The sequence below is a fragment of the Hemiscyllium ocellatum genome, chromosome 21 (genome assembly GCF_020745735.1).
Source record: "Hemiscyllium ocellatum isolate sHemOce1 chromosome 21, sHemOce1.pat.X.cur, whole genome shotgun sequence".
NCBI classification, from domain to species: domain Eukaryota; kingdom Metazoa; phylum Chordata; class Chondrichthyes; order Orectolobiformes; family Hemiscylliidae; genus Hemiscyllium; species Hemiscyllium ocellatum.
Window position 1 is genome coordinate 49,553,515 of NC_083421.1, and position 18,196 is coordinate 49,571,710.

General features: G+C 43.4%; 1 protein-coding gene across 5 annotated transcripts in view; it reads right to left on the reverse strand.

Annotated features, from left to right (window-relative positions):
* Nucleotides 1-18,196, reverse strand: part of garnl3 (GTPase activating Rap/RanGAP domain like 3) — a 444,876-nt gene that overhangs the window by 214,188 nt on the left and 212,492 nt on the right. For all 5 annotated transcript variants that reach the window (XM_060841087.1, XM_060841090.1, XM_060841088.1 and 2 more), the window contains exon 4: nt 13,542-13,641. In XM_060841087.1, coding sequence (XP_060697070.1) covers nt 13,542-13,641 — 100 coding nt within the window. The remainder of the gene's footprint in view (nt 1-13,541; nt 13,642-18,196) is intronic.

Here is an 18,196-nt window from a genome sequence, read left to right on the forward strand (position 1 = left end):
TATAATGTGGATTCCAGAACTGCTGCACTTTTCCAGCAACACAGTTTCAGCTCCAGAACTGCAGCCAATAATCTAGCTGTGACCTAACCAACATTTTCTACAGCTGCAAGCGTACCCTCACTGCTCTTAAATTGATGCCTTAGCTATTTTTTTTCATTCATTCATGGAGTGAGGGTGTCACTGACAAGGCTAGCATTTATTGCCCATCCCTAATTAGCTGTAGCCAGTTAAGAATCAACCTGATTGTTGAGGGTCTGCAGTCACATGTAAGGATAGCAGTTTCCTTCCCTAAAGGACATCAGTGAAACCAGATGGGTTTTTCCAACAATCAACAATGGATTCATGGTCATCATTAGGCTCTTAATTCTAGATTTGTACTGAATGCAAATTCCACCATTTGCTGTGACAGTACTCAAACCCTGGTCCCCAGAACACTACCTGGGTCTCTGCAATAAAACCACTCATGAAGAAAGGTATCCCATATGTTTTCTGAACCACTTTATCTGCCTGTCCTGCTCCCTTAAACAACTGATGGACATGCACAAGGTCCCTCTGACCCTCGGTAATCCCCATCCATCAAGTATTTGCTTTCCTTGTTTATCCAAGTGCATCACCTCACACTTATCTGGATTAAATTAGCTGAATTCTTCCATTTTAAGTCCATTTTTAACTTGCACCTTGGGATGTGGATAAAACTAGTATTGCAACTTGTTGCTTATCCCTGGCAGCTGAAAAGCCGATGATGAACTTTCTCCTTCAGTGCTGGAGTGCCCGAGTGTTGGTCTTCCTACATTGATGTTAGGGAGACAGTGTAAGGCCCATTAACAACATCCATTTTGACACCGCACAGCCTACCACCTTTCTTGTTGCTGTATAAACACGGCAAGGATTGAGGCTTTGCTTCAATCCCGATTACTGCTCCATTCCTGGATGCGGATTCTGTCCCACTTATTGTTTCATGTTTCATTGTTTTTTTCACTGTTTCATGATGATGCCAGTCTCCCTAAACCTTGGTGTCCAGCTGATCCAGAGCAAATATCTAATATCCAGAACTTCTCTCTCACATAGACCACCTATTGTCACCTCATTAATAATGCCTCTAGTCCTACTGAAAATCTCAGCCAAGCTGTTGCTAGCTCAACACTGGATTATTTAAATGCTCTCCTGACCAACATCCATTTTTCATTCTCCATGAACCTAAGCTGATGCAAACCCCTGCTGCCTGCATCTACAGGATACATCGCCCCTCTACTCAGTATCATAGAGTCATAAGGTTGTGCAGCATGGAAACAGACCCTTCAGTCCAACTCATCCATGCCGACCAGATATCCTGAATTAATCTAGTCCCACCTGCCAGCATTTCGCCCATATCTCTCTAAATCCTTCCTGTTCATATGTCCATCCAGTTGCCTTTCAAATGTTGTAATGATACCAGCCTCCACCACCTTCTCTAGCAGCTCATTCCATATACACGTGAAAAAGATGCTCCTTAGCTCTCTATTCAATCTTTTCCCTCTCACCTTCAACTTATTCCCTCTAGTTTTGACTTCCCCACCCCAGGGACAAGACCTTGTCTATTCACCCTAATCATGTCCCTCATGACTTAAACCTAAGGTCACCCCTCACTCGACACTCCAGGGAAAACAACCCCAGCCTGTTCAGCCTCTCCCTATAGCTTGAACCTTTCAACCCTGGCAACATCCTTGTAAATCTTTTCTGAATCTGTTCAAGTTTCACAACATCTTTCCTATAATAGAGAGACTAGAATTGAATGCCCAAACAATGTCCTGTACAGGTTCACAAGTTTCAAGTTTAACAACATCTTTTCTATAGGAGGGAGACCAGATTTGAACACACTATTCCAAAAGTGGCCTAACCAATGATCTGTACAGCCACAACATGACATCCCATACTCAATGCACTGACCAATAAAGGCAAGGGTACCAAATGCCTTCTTCAACACCCTGTCTACCTGTCACTCTGTTTTCAAGGAACTATGAACCTGCACCCCAAGGTCTCTTTGTTCAGCAACACACCTCAAGACCTTACACTTCCTCGGCCCATTTGCCCAACTGATGAAGATCTCTGACCTACTGCAGATTAATATTAAATTCCTTACTATCATGCTCAAATCCCTCCACCATTTCACATCTCTCCAGCTCTGTAACCTTCTCCAGGCGTAAGACCCTCAGAGAATTGTGAGTTCCCGCCATCTTTGATTCTCCCAGTTCCTTCATCCCAACATTGGCACTGCACTCTCAGGCTCATAGCTCCAGATATGCTCTCGCCTCTTGCTCTCCTGATGAAAGGCACTCCTCAAAACCTACTTCCTTGGCTAGGCTATCGTTGAGTTAACAACTTTGGCTGGAAGTCAACTTTTTTTCTGCTATCCAATCACATTTCTGTTTAGGGCTTTTACAACATCATTGGTGATGCTGACACAAGTGTAATTTGTCACTACTGGCTGACTTGGAAGGTTTTCAAATCTTCACCAAGCAATACTGTCCTAGATGTTTCCAGCTTTTGACTTTTAAAGAAAAGATTGGATGGTTTTTCTACATGGAGTCAGATGTTATTTTGGTGCTCATTTGCTTTTTGACTGAGGCTTTGAGTCAAGACAGCAGCATGGGACACGGAGGAATCTTAAATTCCTGATTCCTGATGAAGGACGTTTGCTCCTCAGATGCTGCCTGACGTGCTGTGCCTTTGCAGGAGGGCTGTTGTTGGCTGCAAAGGGACTTAGATATGATGCAGAGCTGGGCTGGGGAGTGGCAGATGGAGTTCAACCCTGTCAAGTGTGAGGTTGTCCATTTTGGAAGGACGAATCAGAATGCGGAATACAGGTAGGGTTCTTAGTAAGGTGGAGGAGCAGAGGGATCTTGGGGTCTATGTTCATAGATCTTTGAAAGTTGCCACTCAGGTGGATAGAGCTTGTAAGAAGGCCTATGGTGTATTACTGTTCATTAGCAGAGGGATTGAATTCAAGAGTCGTGAGGTGATGTTGCAGCTGTATAGAACCTTGGTAAGGCCACATTTGGAGTACTGTGTGCAGTTCTGGTCGCCTCATTTTAGGAAAAATGTGGAAGCTTTGGAGAGGGTGTAGAGGAGATTTACCAGGATGTTGCCTGGAATGGAGAATAGGTCGTATGAGGATAGGTCGAGAGTGCTAGGCCTTTTCTCATTGGAACGGCGAAAGATGAGGGGTGACTTGATAGAGGTTTATAAGATAATCAGGGGAATAGATAGAGTAGACAGTCAGAGGCTTTTTCCCCGGGTACAACAGAGTGTTGCATGGGGACATAAATTTAAGGTGAGGGGTGGAAGGTATAGGGGGGATGTCAGGGGTAGGTTCTTAACCCAGAGAGTGGTGGGGGCATGGAATGTGCTGCCTGTGGGAGTGGCAGAGTCAGAATCATTGGTGACCTTTAAGTGGCAATTGGATAGGTACATGGATAGGTGTTTAAGCTAGGACAAATGTTCGGCACAACATCGTGGGCCGAAGGGCCTGTTCTGTGCTGTATTGTTCTATGTTCTATTTTTTTCAACACCACTCTAATCTTGACTCTGATCTCCAGCATCTGCAGTACCCACTTCTGACACGGAGGAATATGTTGAATGAACCTGGGCTGGCAAACAGTGTATGTCGGAGCAATCTCAAACTGTCGCTGTCTTGTTTCCTCCTTCTGCTCTCCCGTCAAAAGATTATTCTGAAATAATGTTACCACAGAACAATGTGATTTCATTTTCCATCTTTCTGCAGTGTGCTAGCCATTTTAACATCGGAGAAAATCTAACTTGTTCCTATCGATAAATCTCACACACTACTAAAATAGTAAAATTATGATCTGACAATTAATTATTTCAGGCAAGTTAAAATCCGTGGGGAAATGATAAATATGTTTTTATGTGGATGTAAAATGAATTAATAATTCAAATATGGGATGCTTGTGGTAATCGTGTGGATTCGATGACTGCACATATGTTCAAATGGGGCAAAAACTGATGGGAGGTTAAGCATTTTCACATCTGACAGATTTGTATGACAGACAGGAGTTTTTTTTTAAAAAAGGCACAAATACCATAAAGTATCACTGGGCTATGAGTCATATCATGAGGGTGAGCCAAACAGGCAGCCACAGCATCCAGAGACTCTGCTATATTATTAGAGCCTTCAGCTGTTTGAATTTCCAGAACTTCTCGACAGAATTTAGAGTTATCGCCACTCTTTTGGACCTGATAGTGGTTTGTAAATCAATGTTTTGAAAAGCGAGGCACGGAAACAATATTAACTTTCTTTTACATTATGTTGAGTGAAGTGGTAACTACTCCAGCAGAGATAAGAGTGGCACTCCAGAGAGAGAGAGAGAGAGAGATACACACCTTGGTCCTGCCAAGATCTGGGCACTGTTGTTCAGTGTTAAATGGATTCCCAACCAGATGGCCAAGTTGAAATCTCAACACAACTTCTACTCCTGACAGTGGATTTATCGACAGAACAGAGCATTTACATACCTCTGCTATACCACTACCCATCTACCAGCCCAGCATCCCATTTTTTCATAGTATGGATGCTTTCTTGTCTATTTCAGATAATTTGACTCTCATTCATCTCTGGGCCAATGGATTTTTTTTTCAGTGAGCTGCTGATTGGCCATGTGTCGAGGGTTTTGCGCCTTCTGTCAAAACCATTTCATGGTGCTCTGCCTAAAGGCATCTCCTTGGCTTATTGTCTCTTTATGATTCATCCTGAGCTGTTTTCTTGGCAATTTTTTGTCAGTAGCAGGTTGCCATTGACTTCCACTCTGAGAGGTGGGGTAGGAGACTGCCCCAAGTCGACACAGCCTCACAGTGCCAGGGACCCAGATTCGATTCCAGCCTCAGGTGACTGTATGGAGTTTGCACATTCTCCCCGTGGGTTTCCTCCAGGTGGTCCGGTTTCCTCCCACAATTCAAAGATGTGCAGGTTAGGTAGAATAGCAATGTTAAATAGCTCACTGTGTCCAGGGATGAATCAGGTTAGGTGGATTTGCGATGGAAAATGCAGGGTTATATCGATAAATTCAGGGTTGGGTTCGGGTTGGGATGCCTTTTGGACGCTCAGTATGGATTTGACAGGCCAAATGGCCTGCTTCCACAGTGTAGGGATTCTATTCTACCTCAGCTGGAATGGCATTGCATCCATGCTGTGGGTATTACTCCCAAATACACACACACACACACACACACACACACACACACAATTTAGACAATTGGCCCCAGTCCATTTTTAATTTGCTAACCCACCTGTTCAAGAATGTTAGTAGACAATTCAGAGGCTGTTGGGACTTCAACCCAAATCTCCTGGTCCCGAGGTAGAAACACTACCACTGCACTACCTCCCCAATCTATTTAGATTCTTTCAAAAACCAGTCAATCAAATGAATTCAATTGAATTGAGTTTATTTATTGTCAGGTGTACCGAGGTACAGTGAAAAGCTTTGTCTTGCAAGCGATACAGGCAGATCCCAGAGTTAAGTAGCATAGATAGTAAATAATAGGTAAACAGCGAAAATAAAAACACAGGTACAGACGAATGTTAAGAGTTTGTGAGTCCATTCAGCATTCTAACAACAGTAGATTACTTAGATTACTTACAGTGTGGAAACAGGCCCTTCGGCCCAACAAGTCCACACCGACCCACCGAAGCGCAACCCACCCATACCCCTACATTTACCCCTTACCTAACACTACGGGCAATTTAGCATGGCCAATTCACCTGACCCACACATTTTTGGACTGTGGAAGGAAACTGGAGCACCCGGAGGAAACCCACGCAGACACGGGGAGAACGTGCAAACTCCACACAGTCAGTCGCCTGAGTCGGGAATTGAACCTGGGTCTCAGGCGCTGTGAGGCAGCAGTGCTAGCCACTGTGCCACCGTGCCGCCCACGAGTAGGGTAGAAACTGTGTCAAAACTGACTGATATGTGTGGTCAGGCTTCTGTACCTTCTCCCTGATGGTAGAGGTTGTAGAAAAACATTGTCAGGGTGGGATGGATCTTTGAGAATGCTGCCAGCCTCTCCTTGACAGCAGGCCTGGTAGATGGATTCTGTAGATGGGAGGTTGACCTTTGTGATTGTCCGTGCCGAGTTCACCACTCTCTGTAACTGCCTCTGATCTTGAATGGTACAGTTGCCATACCAGGTGGTGATACATCCAGACAGAATGCTCCCGATGGCGCACAGAGAAAGGTTGGCAAGGGTATTCACCGTCCTGCCAAATTTCATCAGCTGCCTGAGGAAAAAGAGACGCCGTTGGGCTTTTGTAACCAGTATGTCCACGTGAAGAGACTGGGAAAGCTTGTTGTGAATAACCACTCCCAGGAACTTGACACTCTCCACTCGTTCCACCTCTGTGCTGTTAATGTGTAGGGGGGCATGTGTAACAACCCGTCGAAAGTCAATAATGAGTTCCTTGGTTTTGCTGGCATTGAGAGCTAGGTTGTTCTCAGTGCGCCATTTTCCAGATTTACCACTTCCCGTCTGTAGTCTGTTTCATCACCATCTGAGATTCGACCAACTATGTGGTGTCATCAGCGAATTCTTTAGTGGCATTAGTTTGGTATTTGGCGACACAGTCATGGGTATACAGTGAGTACAGTAGAGGGCTGAGAACACACCCCAAGGGGGCTCCAGTGTTGAGTGTTAGTGAGGATGAAATATTGTCTGCAATCTTCACTGATTGTGGCCTGTGGGTCAGGAAACTGAGGATCCAGTTGCAGAGAGTGGGACTGAGACAGAGATCACTAAGTTTAGTAATCAGTCTTGAGGGGATAACAGTGTTGAAGGCTGAAGTTTAGTCAATGAGTAGGATTCTTATGTAGCTGTTCTTGGTGTCAAGATGTTCTAGGAAGGAGTGAAGGGCAAGTGATCTGGCATCTGACGTGGATTTGTTGGTCTGACAGGCTAATTGGAGTGGGTCAAGAGTAGTGGAAAGGGTGAAGTTGATTAATGCCATGACCAGCCTTTCAAAGCACTTCATGATCACCGAAGTTAGGGCCTCTGGGCGGTAATCATTGAGACATGCTGCATGAGCTTTCTTAGGCACAGGGATGATGTTGACCTTCTTGAAACAGGCAGGGACAGTGGCCTGCTGCAGGGAGTGGTTGAAGATGTCTGAGAAGACCTCTGCCAGTTGATCTGCGCATGCCCTGAGTGCACGGCCTGGTACTCCGTCTGGTCCCATTGCTTGATTTGGATTCACATGAAGAAAAACTGATCTGACCTCTGACCCAGTGACTGCTGGGATAGATTCACCAGGACTTGTTGGAATTGGTGTTACCTCTCCGCCAAATTAAATAAACTTAATTACTTAATGAGCCGCATTTTAGAAAGGGATATTGTAACAAAATGTCTTCTCCTTATAGAATTTTGAAAAACTAGTAAATCAACTTAAACTAAATTAATTAATTAACAGCTCCTTAAGGGGGCAGTGCTACAGAAACTCCAAAGGAAACAAAGGAAACCAACAGCAGACAGGGTCAGACAGGGCTGTGGAATTATACACTCCAGCCCCTTTATTGCCCCCATTCATGAAAGGATGAGGTTGAGTTACTTCATCAATCTTTACCGTCAACTTGCTTATCCTCAATCTTAATAATACAAAAGAAACACGCCATTTACATTCAACGAGAATATCTCTTCGAGAAGTCCAATTCCACAAATAATATTTTGCTACTGCTTCTCAGTAGTTAAAGTTAAAAAAGTTTACTGTTAACAACTCCAAAGCTGGTGAAAACCCCGTCAGCCGGAGTTCAACATCATCATAACAAGTACAAAGAAAGTAACTAGTTACCAAGCAGCCAAGTGGAGCCAAGTGACTGATTTTACTATAGTCTGCAACAGACACAGAAATGTTTATTTGATCATTTCAAGTTGAAAGCCAATGGAAACTCAGAATAAAGTGCAACATATTCCATCCCAGAATTCATAACAGCAAATACGTATGGCCGATTGGAAAGAATAGCACATTCTGTTGAGCAGAAAATAATATTTGAATACCTTGTCTTAAATTTGCAATATTGTAAAATGCAAATAGAGGTTTCAGCATCTGAATAAAACTCAGTTATATCAGTTCAAAAATCAATTTTAGTCCCCTATCAAGCTAATTAATCATCTGGAGCCTTGCCATCTTATGCTCCATATCAGTGTTGGTTTCATGGTCTATTTAAATGCATTGGACATAATTACTTGCAGCACTTTTGATCACAAACCATTTTCAACAACAGCTCCATTCACATAACACCTCTAACATGGCAACCAGACCAAGGCACTACACAGGACGGCAGAGAGAACATTTTTATATTGAGACATGTAAAGAGATATTAGGACAGGTGACCATAAGCTTGTTCAAAGAAGCAGTTTTAATGAGAATCTTAGAGGAGGAAAGGGATGTAGAAAGGTTTAAGGTGGAAATTCCACAGCCTTATTTCTGTGTAACAAAAGACACTATTATTAATGGTGAAGCAATAAAAGATGCTTGAGAAGCCAGAATAAGATAAGCCCTGATAGTTCTGAGGATTGTTGGGTTACAGGAGATTAGGATGTTGGGAGAGGTGAGGTACCTTGGTGGACTTATGTTTGGTATGATTTGTCTGGTTAGGACACAAAACAATACTTTTCACTTTATTCTCGGTACGTGACAATAATAACAAAGGTCATGGAAGGATTTGAAAACAAGGATGAGAATTTCAAAATCAAAGTTTGCCTCGTCCGGAAGCTAATGAACCTCAGGTTTGAAGTGGCAGGTTGTTAGAGGAATTATTGTGAACTGTGCACTAGAGATTAGAGATGTTATCAAGTGACATAAATGCTCGCTATTGACTGAATCACTTCCCAGTGTTTTGGAGTCGGGCCTGCTCCATCTGGGCTTTGAGCATAGAACATAGAACATAGAACAATACAGCCCAGAAGAGGCCCTTCGACCTGTGAACTAATCTAAGCCCATCCCCCATACTATCTCATCATCCTAGTGCTTAAACAAGGATTGTTTAAATCTCTCTAATGTGGTTGAGTTAACTACATTGGCAGATTGGGCATTCCACACCCTTACCACTCTCAGAGTAAAGAACCTGCCTCTGACATCTGTCTTAAAATTATCACCTCTCATTTTGTAGCTATGCCCCCTCGTACAAGCTGACAACATCATCCTAGGAAAAAGACTTTCACTGTCTGCTCTATCTAATCCTCTGGTCATCTTGTATGTCTCTATCAAATCCCCTCTTAGCTTTCTTCTTTCCAATGAGAATAGACCCAAGTCTCTTAGCCTTTCCTCAAAAGACCTTCCCTCCAGACCAGGCAACATCCTGGTAAATCTCCTCTGCACCTTTACCAATGCTTCTACATCCTTCCTGTAATGGAGAGACCAAAACTGTACACAATATTCCAAGTGAGCCCGCATTAGCATTTTGTATAGTTGCAGCATGACATCACGGCTCCAGGACTCAATCCCTCTACCAATAAAACCTAACATACCATATGCCTTCTTAACAGCACTATTAATCTGGGTGGTAACTTTCAGGGATCTATGTCTATGGGCTCCAAGATTCCTCTGCACATCCACACCACCAAGAATCTTTCCATTAAGTCAGTATTCTGTCTTCCTGTTATTCTTCCCAAGGTGAATCACCTCACATTTATCTGCATTGAACTCCATTTTTGCCACCTCTCAACTGCCAATTTTGCAGTTTATCCAAGTCCCCCTGCAACCTGTAACATTCTTCCACACTGTCCACTACTCCACCGACTTTAGTGTCATCTGCTAACTTACTAACCCATCCACCTACGCCTGCGGCCAAGTCATTTATACAAAAAGACAAACAGCAGTGATCCCAAAACAGATCCTTGTGGCACACCACTAGTAACCAGACTCCAGGCTGAATATTTTCCATTTTTCTTGCAGAAAGCCGGTTTCTAATCCAATCTGCTAAATTACTCTCAATCCCATGCCTCTGCATTTTTTCCAACAGTCTACCATGTGGAACCTTATCAAGACCTTACTGAAGTCCTTGTACACCATGTCAACTGCCCTACCCTCATCTACATGCTTGATCACCTTCTTAAAAACTCACTGAGGTTTGTGAGACATAACCTGCCCTTGACGAAATCATGTTGACTATCTGCAATCAAATTGTTGCTTGCTAGATGATTAAAAATCCTATTTCTCATAATCCTTTCCAAAACTTTTCCTACAACAGACATAAGGCTCACTACTGTGTCATCTCTACTGCCCTTCTTGAACAAGGGCACAACATTTACAATTCTCCAGATCTCTGTAGACTAAACCTGTAGACAATGACAACTTAAAGATCAAAGCTAAAGGCTCCAACACCTCCTCCCTGGCTTCCTAGACAATCCTCAGATAAATTCCATCCAGCCCAGGGGACTTGTCTATTTTCACTCCTTCTAGAATTGATAATGCCTCTTCCTTGATCCTCATTAACCAAGTACCAGATCCAATGTGGCCTCCCCTCTTGTCAGCCCTTTGACATACTGTGCCAGGAAACCCTCCTGTACACACTGGACAAAAACTGATCCATCTGACGTACTAGAGTTATAGCATTTCCAGTCAAAGTTAAAGTCCCCCATAATGACCACTCTGTTCCTTTCACTCCTACCCAGAATCGTTTTGACAATCCTCTCCTCCACATCCCTGGAACTCTGCGGAGGCCTATAAAAACTCCAAGCAGTGTGACCTCTCCTCTCCTGTTTCTAACCTCAGCCCATATCATCTCAGTAGATGTGTCCTCGTCAAAAGTTCTTTCAGCTACCGTTATGTTGCCCTTGACTAACAAGGCCACACCTCCCCCTCTTTTACCTCCTTCCCTGTTCTTAATGAAAGATCTAAACCCTGGAACCTACAACATCCATTCCTCACCCTGCTCTATACATATCTCCGAAATGGCCACAACATCGAAGTCCCAGGTACCTATCCATGCTGCAAGCTCACCTATCTTATTCCTGATGCTCCTTGCATTGAAGTAGACACACTTCAAACCAGTTTGCTGTCTACCAGCACATTCCTGTGACCCTGAAATCCTGTCCATTCCCCCCCTCCTCTCACCCTCCTGTGCACTGGAACTGCACCTCAGGTTCCCATCTCCCTTACTGAGCAGTGAGCAGAAAGTTGACTTTTTTCATAGGATGTCTCTTGAACATTTTGCAGCAACGTTCAGTCATTCGTTTCAAAAGCTCTTTCCAATTTAGCGAAGCTTTTCATAGATTAAGGAGAGCTGCTTCCATACTGACCAACTGTATTTATACAGCAATATTATCTTATTCTATCAGCTTCTGTATAATCTCCTCATGCATGAATAAGTCTAATCAGTAAGGTTACCTGTCACAATTTGAATTCTGGTGATGGTATTACTCTTCATCTGAATATGTAGTTGGATCTAGTTGAATATGAATATACGATAAAGCCTGGGCCATTGGAAATATGCAGCTTGAAGTCTGAAACATCCAGCACATTTTCAAGATGCACAATTCCATTCACAATTTCCTGATGAAGGGCTTATGCCCGAAACATCGAATTTCCTGCTCCTTGGATGCTGCCTGACCTGCTGCGCTTTAACCAGCAACACATTTTCAGCTCCATTCACAATCACTTAACATTGTATTGGGCCTGGCTAACAAACTTTGAAAACATTGGGTGGTAAGATGCATCTCCTGCCCTGTCATGCTGCTGCCTTTGGTTATAGTGTTTCATGCAAGTTGAAATTAATTCCATTTCTCTAGACTCTCCTGAAATACACCATAAAACATCCTTTAATAAAGACTATCCCATGGTCAGTGCATGTCAGATTGGTCTTATCCCTGCAGTAATGCTGTAGGGAGCTGGAAAAAAGCCAGCAGGTTTGTAGCAAACAGCTATTTACTTGCTGAACAGACTTGTGAATGATGTGATAAAATAGAAGCTTTTAGAAATAGGGTCCACGCAAGAAGCAGGCTATGAACCTCAATGTCCCTCAGCCTTCAGCACTGACTGTCTGTGGGGACTCTGAATTCTGCAACTCGCATTTTAACCTTTAGCTATAACCAGTACCTATGAGAGTTTTAATCCCCCTTCAGTCTCAATCTGAATGTGGAGGGAATGACATCTTTAACAAAATGTCTCAATGTGCTTTACAGAACCTGTACACCCAGCAGCGGGAGACGACTGAAAGGATACAATGTTGTTAAGAAATATTTCGGAAGCTAGGTGAGTGAGAGGGAGGGAAGAAAGTAGGAAGGGGAAAGGATCACCGGTGTAAATTCCAGAATCTACAAGGTTGGGAGAACTGACACTTGTTGCCAGTGGTGGAGCTAAGAGAGACAGGGGAGAGTGAACAGGGAGTGAAAGTGATAGGAAAGAGAAGAGTTGCATTGGTCAGGCTAATTACTGACTGGTGTGCTGAACTGAAAGAGGTTGCAGAGGTAGGGATCAGTGAGATTGGAGTGGACAACAATGATTATAGATTATGAAAATATGGAAGAGTCACTCAGGTTCTCGGCCTGGCTCTTGAACACGTTAACCTGAGTAGGTAAAAGCTCCTGGAGCTATCTCATGTTGCTTGGCTTCATATTGCCTTCAGTGTAACTTCATAGTCCAATGTGTAACTCAGTTTTAACAGGGCACAGGCTGGATCACTTAACATTTAATGGTCTTAGTAAGGATTCTCTTCACGAGTTGTGGGCACCTGTTACCTACAATGCCCCAACAACTATTCCACACATGAACAAGGGTGTTCCAGCGTGTTGAACACATGAACTTGAGTAGTTATTAAAATCTGTTATCATGAAGGGGATATCTTGGTGAGATGTAACTGAAGAGGGGAGCGATAGATTTTTTCAGTTCTCTTTATTAAGTTTCAATAGGAAATATTCCAGATTTTGGATCATTTCCAACATCTTCATGTTTAATATCTGTGCAAATTAGATTGTAGTCTCTCAGCAATTTTCACAATGGCAGAATAATTAATATGGAAAACTAATCTCTAAGACAGTGACAAGTTCAAATTCATTACAGCATCAAGTGCAGTATCCTGTTTCAACAGCTGGTGGGATGGGCACTGTAAAATGAGTCAGTGTTTGTACCATAACACCATATTCTCCTGTAATGTTCTCAGAAAGTAGAAGCTTCAGCCCAGCCTATTTCTGCACATTAAACATTTACCAGTCTGAGAACAATAAACTGCTTATACAAGCACTTTTACAGTGGGTACAGTGCAAGTTGCTGCCAGACAATATAACATGGTCATGGTGGATGTGCTTCAGTCTCCTAACAATGACTAACAGGGCAAGTGAAGACTTTTGATGTCTGAGGTCAAACCCAAAACTTGTGAAATTATAATCTACACAAATTGAATGGTATGCAGCTCTGGAACAATACAAACGACAGAGCAGGAGGAGAGGTCGACTTGGGCCATCACACAGTGCAAGCTCTCCGTATATAGTAGTTTGTTGGCAGCCATTTCACACTGACGGACCTGTAAGAACACAACTTCCAGTTTTTGTGGCATTACCTTTTCCTAGAAAATATTTGAAATACCATCTGGTGTGATATTCTGGATTCTCCAAGTGTACATCAGTTCGGCGCCACGTCCCCGGTGTGTAGTCAGTATTCTGCAATTAAAGAAATGGGAGCAGACATTAGTGTTTATCACTTCATGGTCTTGTTTCCATTCAAAACGAAGACATTTAGGTGAGGCCAATGGAATAATCAGCATACGCCGGTCGATCCTAATGAGTCAAAACCTTCCCTTTATTGTACTTCAAAACCCTTCCCCTAACCATCTCCACTCATGTCAGAACCAACACTCTCACAAATGCTGTAAACCACTGAGTTTTAATCCTCGTTCACATACAGGTTTTAATGGTCTAGAAATGGGCCTTAAAAACCAGAGGTTACATTCAACTGTTTACCACTCACAGTGCAGTAATTTAGAGAGTGCCTAAATATTAGCAGTTCTACAGAGATAATGGGGCAAGGACAGACCGATGGGACTGGTTTAGTTTGGGAACATGGTCAGCATGGACGGTTGGACCAAAGGGTCTGTTTCCATGCTGTATGACTCTGTGACTCTGTGACTCTATGGTTGGATGGCTGGCAGAATGACACCAACAGCAGGTTTCAATTCCCACATGAGCTGAAGTTCCCAAGAAGGACTCTCCTCTAACCTGAGGCCTCACAGCACCAGGGACTCAGGTTCGATTCCAGCCTGCAGTCACCAAGTGGAGTTGGCACATTTTCCCAGGGTCTGTGTGGGCTTCCTCTAGTGCTCTTGTTTTCTCCTCGAGTCCAAAGATGTGCAGGTTTGGCTGGATTGGCCATCCTAAATTGCCCCATAGTATTCAGAGATTAGCCTTGGGAAGTAAGGGTTGCAGAGATGGGGTTGGGGATGGGTCTGGATTGGATACTCTTCAGAGGATTGGGATCCACTCAATGGGCTGAATGTCCTGTTTCCACACTAAAGGGATTCTATTCAAGGTTAAATCATTACCAGTCATTTTTCTCTCTCTAATGAGAGATCAACCCCATGGCCTGGCAAGACTGTGGCAACTTTGCCTTTTACTCCACTGTACAGGACCTCCTGTCTATCATTATTCACCAGCGCTGACAAATACATGGCCTCCAATCTGCCTCCATTGAACACTGGAGCAACGACAGAGGAGGTGAACAGTGTCATGTGGGAGCAATATGTGTGCAGCTCACACCCCCCAAGCAACAACAACACCAGCAGCAAGAGAGCATACAATTCTCCAGCTGCTTCCCACAGCCCTGGACTGGGACTGCCACTGTTGGAAGGGGCTTTCCAGTGAACCAAGCAACAGAATGTTTCACCATAGCCTGGGTTATGAAAGCAGATGTCATGTTAAAGTGGCAATGAAAAATGCAAGCGTCACGAGATATCTAGATTCCAGCGCATGGATAACAGCCCATTGAGCAGACCAATCTCAATGTCACACTTTCCCATTTAATATGCCAACTATCAACCCCCTTGTCTACTGCCCTATTTGGATAGCTTTGCAATCTTTTCCCCTTGCAGCCCAGCTCCCACCTACCTTTGAGCTGTCAACAGAATGGGATGTCTTATTTCTTGATCCTTCCATCTAAGTCATAAACAACTGAAGACCCTGATGAACCTGAACAGACCAAATTCAGTCCTGCTCTCTTTTCTGTGCTCTAAACGGATTTAGTGTGTGGGAAAAACCGTGCCAACTGCAGTTCAATGCAGAAAAGAACAACAACATCCATTTTGGACCCCAGGACAATGAGACGGAGCATTTTCCAAACACTGAGGAACTGTGGAGGAGCAAAGAGATTTGAGAGTCAACATTGACTAATCAATTGATGTTAGCTCACTGGAGCCAAGAAGCAATGAAAAAGGTTGACCTTTATCTCAAGGAGACCGTATTACAAAAAAGGAGAAAGTTATGCTTCAGTTTTCCAGAACCTTGTTATGACCCTGTCAGAGCGCACCTCAGGAGAAATGTATTGGTCTCATGGGAGCTACAGTACAGATTCAACAGAAATTATACTGGGACATAGAGTATTCAATTTTGGGGACAGATTGTGCAAACATTAGTCACTGTGGGGATAGAGGGGCGAGTGAATCAAAGCATTTAAAATTGATAAAAAGATTTAATAAGGAGGATGCAGAACAAGGGGATGTGAACTGAATGCCAAGCTGTTTAGGAGTTTGGCTGGAAAGCACTTTTTTCACAAAGTCTAATGGAAATGGGTTGTTGTATGATGGAGAAATTGGCACTTTCAAGACTGAATCAATTCCTGTATCAAAAACAGGCATTGACTAAGAGAAAAGAAAATCTAAGAGTGATATCAGCAGAGGTTTTGAGGAAAGGCTAGTGTAGGTGTCAATCTAATCCAAGACTGCCTTCCCCATTCCATGTACAGGAACCTTCCCGCACAGAAATTGGGATATTTGACAATTTGTTGCCACTCCAAAGCATCGTATTCTAAAAAATACTTACTCTCCATTTAGTTGTCTTCACTGCATGTTTGCACTGAAAAATAGTTCCCATGTTAATAGGAAGGAGGGCAATCCATGTATTCTGCATAGTCATGTGTTAATATTAAGCACAAAATGGGAGAAGCACAGGAATAATGAATGGAAGGGCTGACCTTTTCAAGGAAGGATGGGGCATCATTTGCAATACAAGATGCCTTTCCTGCTGATCTGTAAACTTGCTGCGTTCTTAATTAGACAATCAGCCCTGAGCCTGTTGCAGAGCAAGTCATCTGGATACCCCTTGTGGACTCTGAAGTTAGAATTCATCCTCACAGGCAGCAGAAAATATCACTGTGTCATTTATTACTTCACCAGGTGCTGTGGAGACACTTTGTTGGTTGACTCTGGTTGGGCTTATGCCCGAAACGTCGATTCTCCTGCTCCTTGGATGTTGCCTGACCTGCTGCGCTTTTCGAGCAACACATTTTTCAGCTCTGGCTCTGGTTGGGATCATGGGATTTTTAACTTCATTCATATCATGGCGGTGGTCAGCGAGGAACTTGTTCGGAAGGCTCCTTGCCCATCTTTAAGGAATGATGGACAGCATAAAATGGAAGAATGGCAGGAGCTGCCTAAGACAAGGGTGGCTTGAAAATAAGTGCAGATTAAATCCCAATGGATTTGGCGATAGTGGGTTGGTGCTCCCGTTTCTGGTCAACCTACTGTGGGTCATTAGGTTTTCGAAGCCTCTGCCAGCAGCTGAAGTGTCTGCTAAATTCTGAGGTTTTCCCTGAGGCACCAGTAAGGGAACATCTGCTGGTGTGTTGCCATTGGCACATCATTCCAATAAGCCTATCCATCTATGGGCAGATATTCCAGCTGAATCCCCATAGAAACCACACTGGAAGGGCCTCACAACAGGCAAACAGCTGGGCACCCGGAAAAGTGACCACCCTTCAGCCGTCTCCCATGTAACTACTGCCAGAAAATGGGCCGAACCTGGACAGTAGATCATGATCGATGAGCTCCTTAAAATGGACGTCAGGCCATGTTTAAGAATTCTTGATAAATAAACTGAAGTTGGATTAGATTAGATTCCCTACAGTGTGCAAACAGGCCCTTCGGCCCAATCAGTCCACACTGACCCTCCGAAGAGTAACCCACCCAGACCCATTTCCCTCAGACTAATGCACTTATCACTATGGGCAATTTTTGGAGAGTCGGAGGAAACCGGAGCACACCCATGGGGAGAATGTGCAAAATCCACACAGACTGTGGCCTGAGGCTGGAATTGAATCCGGGACCCTGGTGCTGGGAGGCAGCAGTGCTAACCACTGAGCCACCGTGCTGCCCCAGTAGATTGTATTTTGATGCCTTCCAAGTTGTCCAAGTTGATGTTAAATCACTTGTGGCAAACAGGGAACTTCTATCAGAACTAACACTATCACTAAAACAGGCAGAAATGCTCTCCTTCTTGCAGAAATATTGAACCCTTTTCACATTTATTCTTATTTCTGATAGCTCTTCATCTTCATAGAGATTCACCCAGACACTCCTACGCCCAACTTAAAATAGCTCAGCAATAGACTGAATTAATTGTAAAAATCATTTGGGCCAGGGTCAATTAATCTCATCACTCCCAGGATCTGTATGATTGCTCAGAAATATATTTGGGTCATTGAAAACAATTGCACTGCATTTTTTAAAACACAAGTAATAAACTCAGTGTGCATAAATAATCTCTGTTAAATTTCTGAGCATTTCCATTAAAACACTACACTGTAAACTATGAATTATTTAGGTTGAGACCTGAAATTCCTCCACTCAGACCATTAGGAATTGTTATGGGGAGGTAGTAACGCAGTGGTAATCTCAATGGTTGTGTTTAAGTCTAATATCCCAGGGATATTGGTTCAAACACCACCATGACAGATGGAGAAATTCTAATCCAATTGAAAAAAAAAGGAAATTAAACAATGTCTAACTGCAGCCATATGACCACTCTTGACTGCCATTAAAAATGAATCACTAATGCCCTTTAGGAAAGAAATGATTCCAGACCTAATGCAAGTGCTTACCTCTTAATAACCTTAGCAAACTACTCAGTTCAAAGGCAGTTGGGGATGGAGAGTAAATGCTGGCCCAGCCAGTGACAGATACAAATAAAAATATTCCTCCCTGCCATGTAATACATTGTAAACCAACCC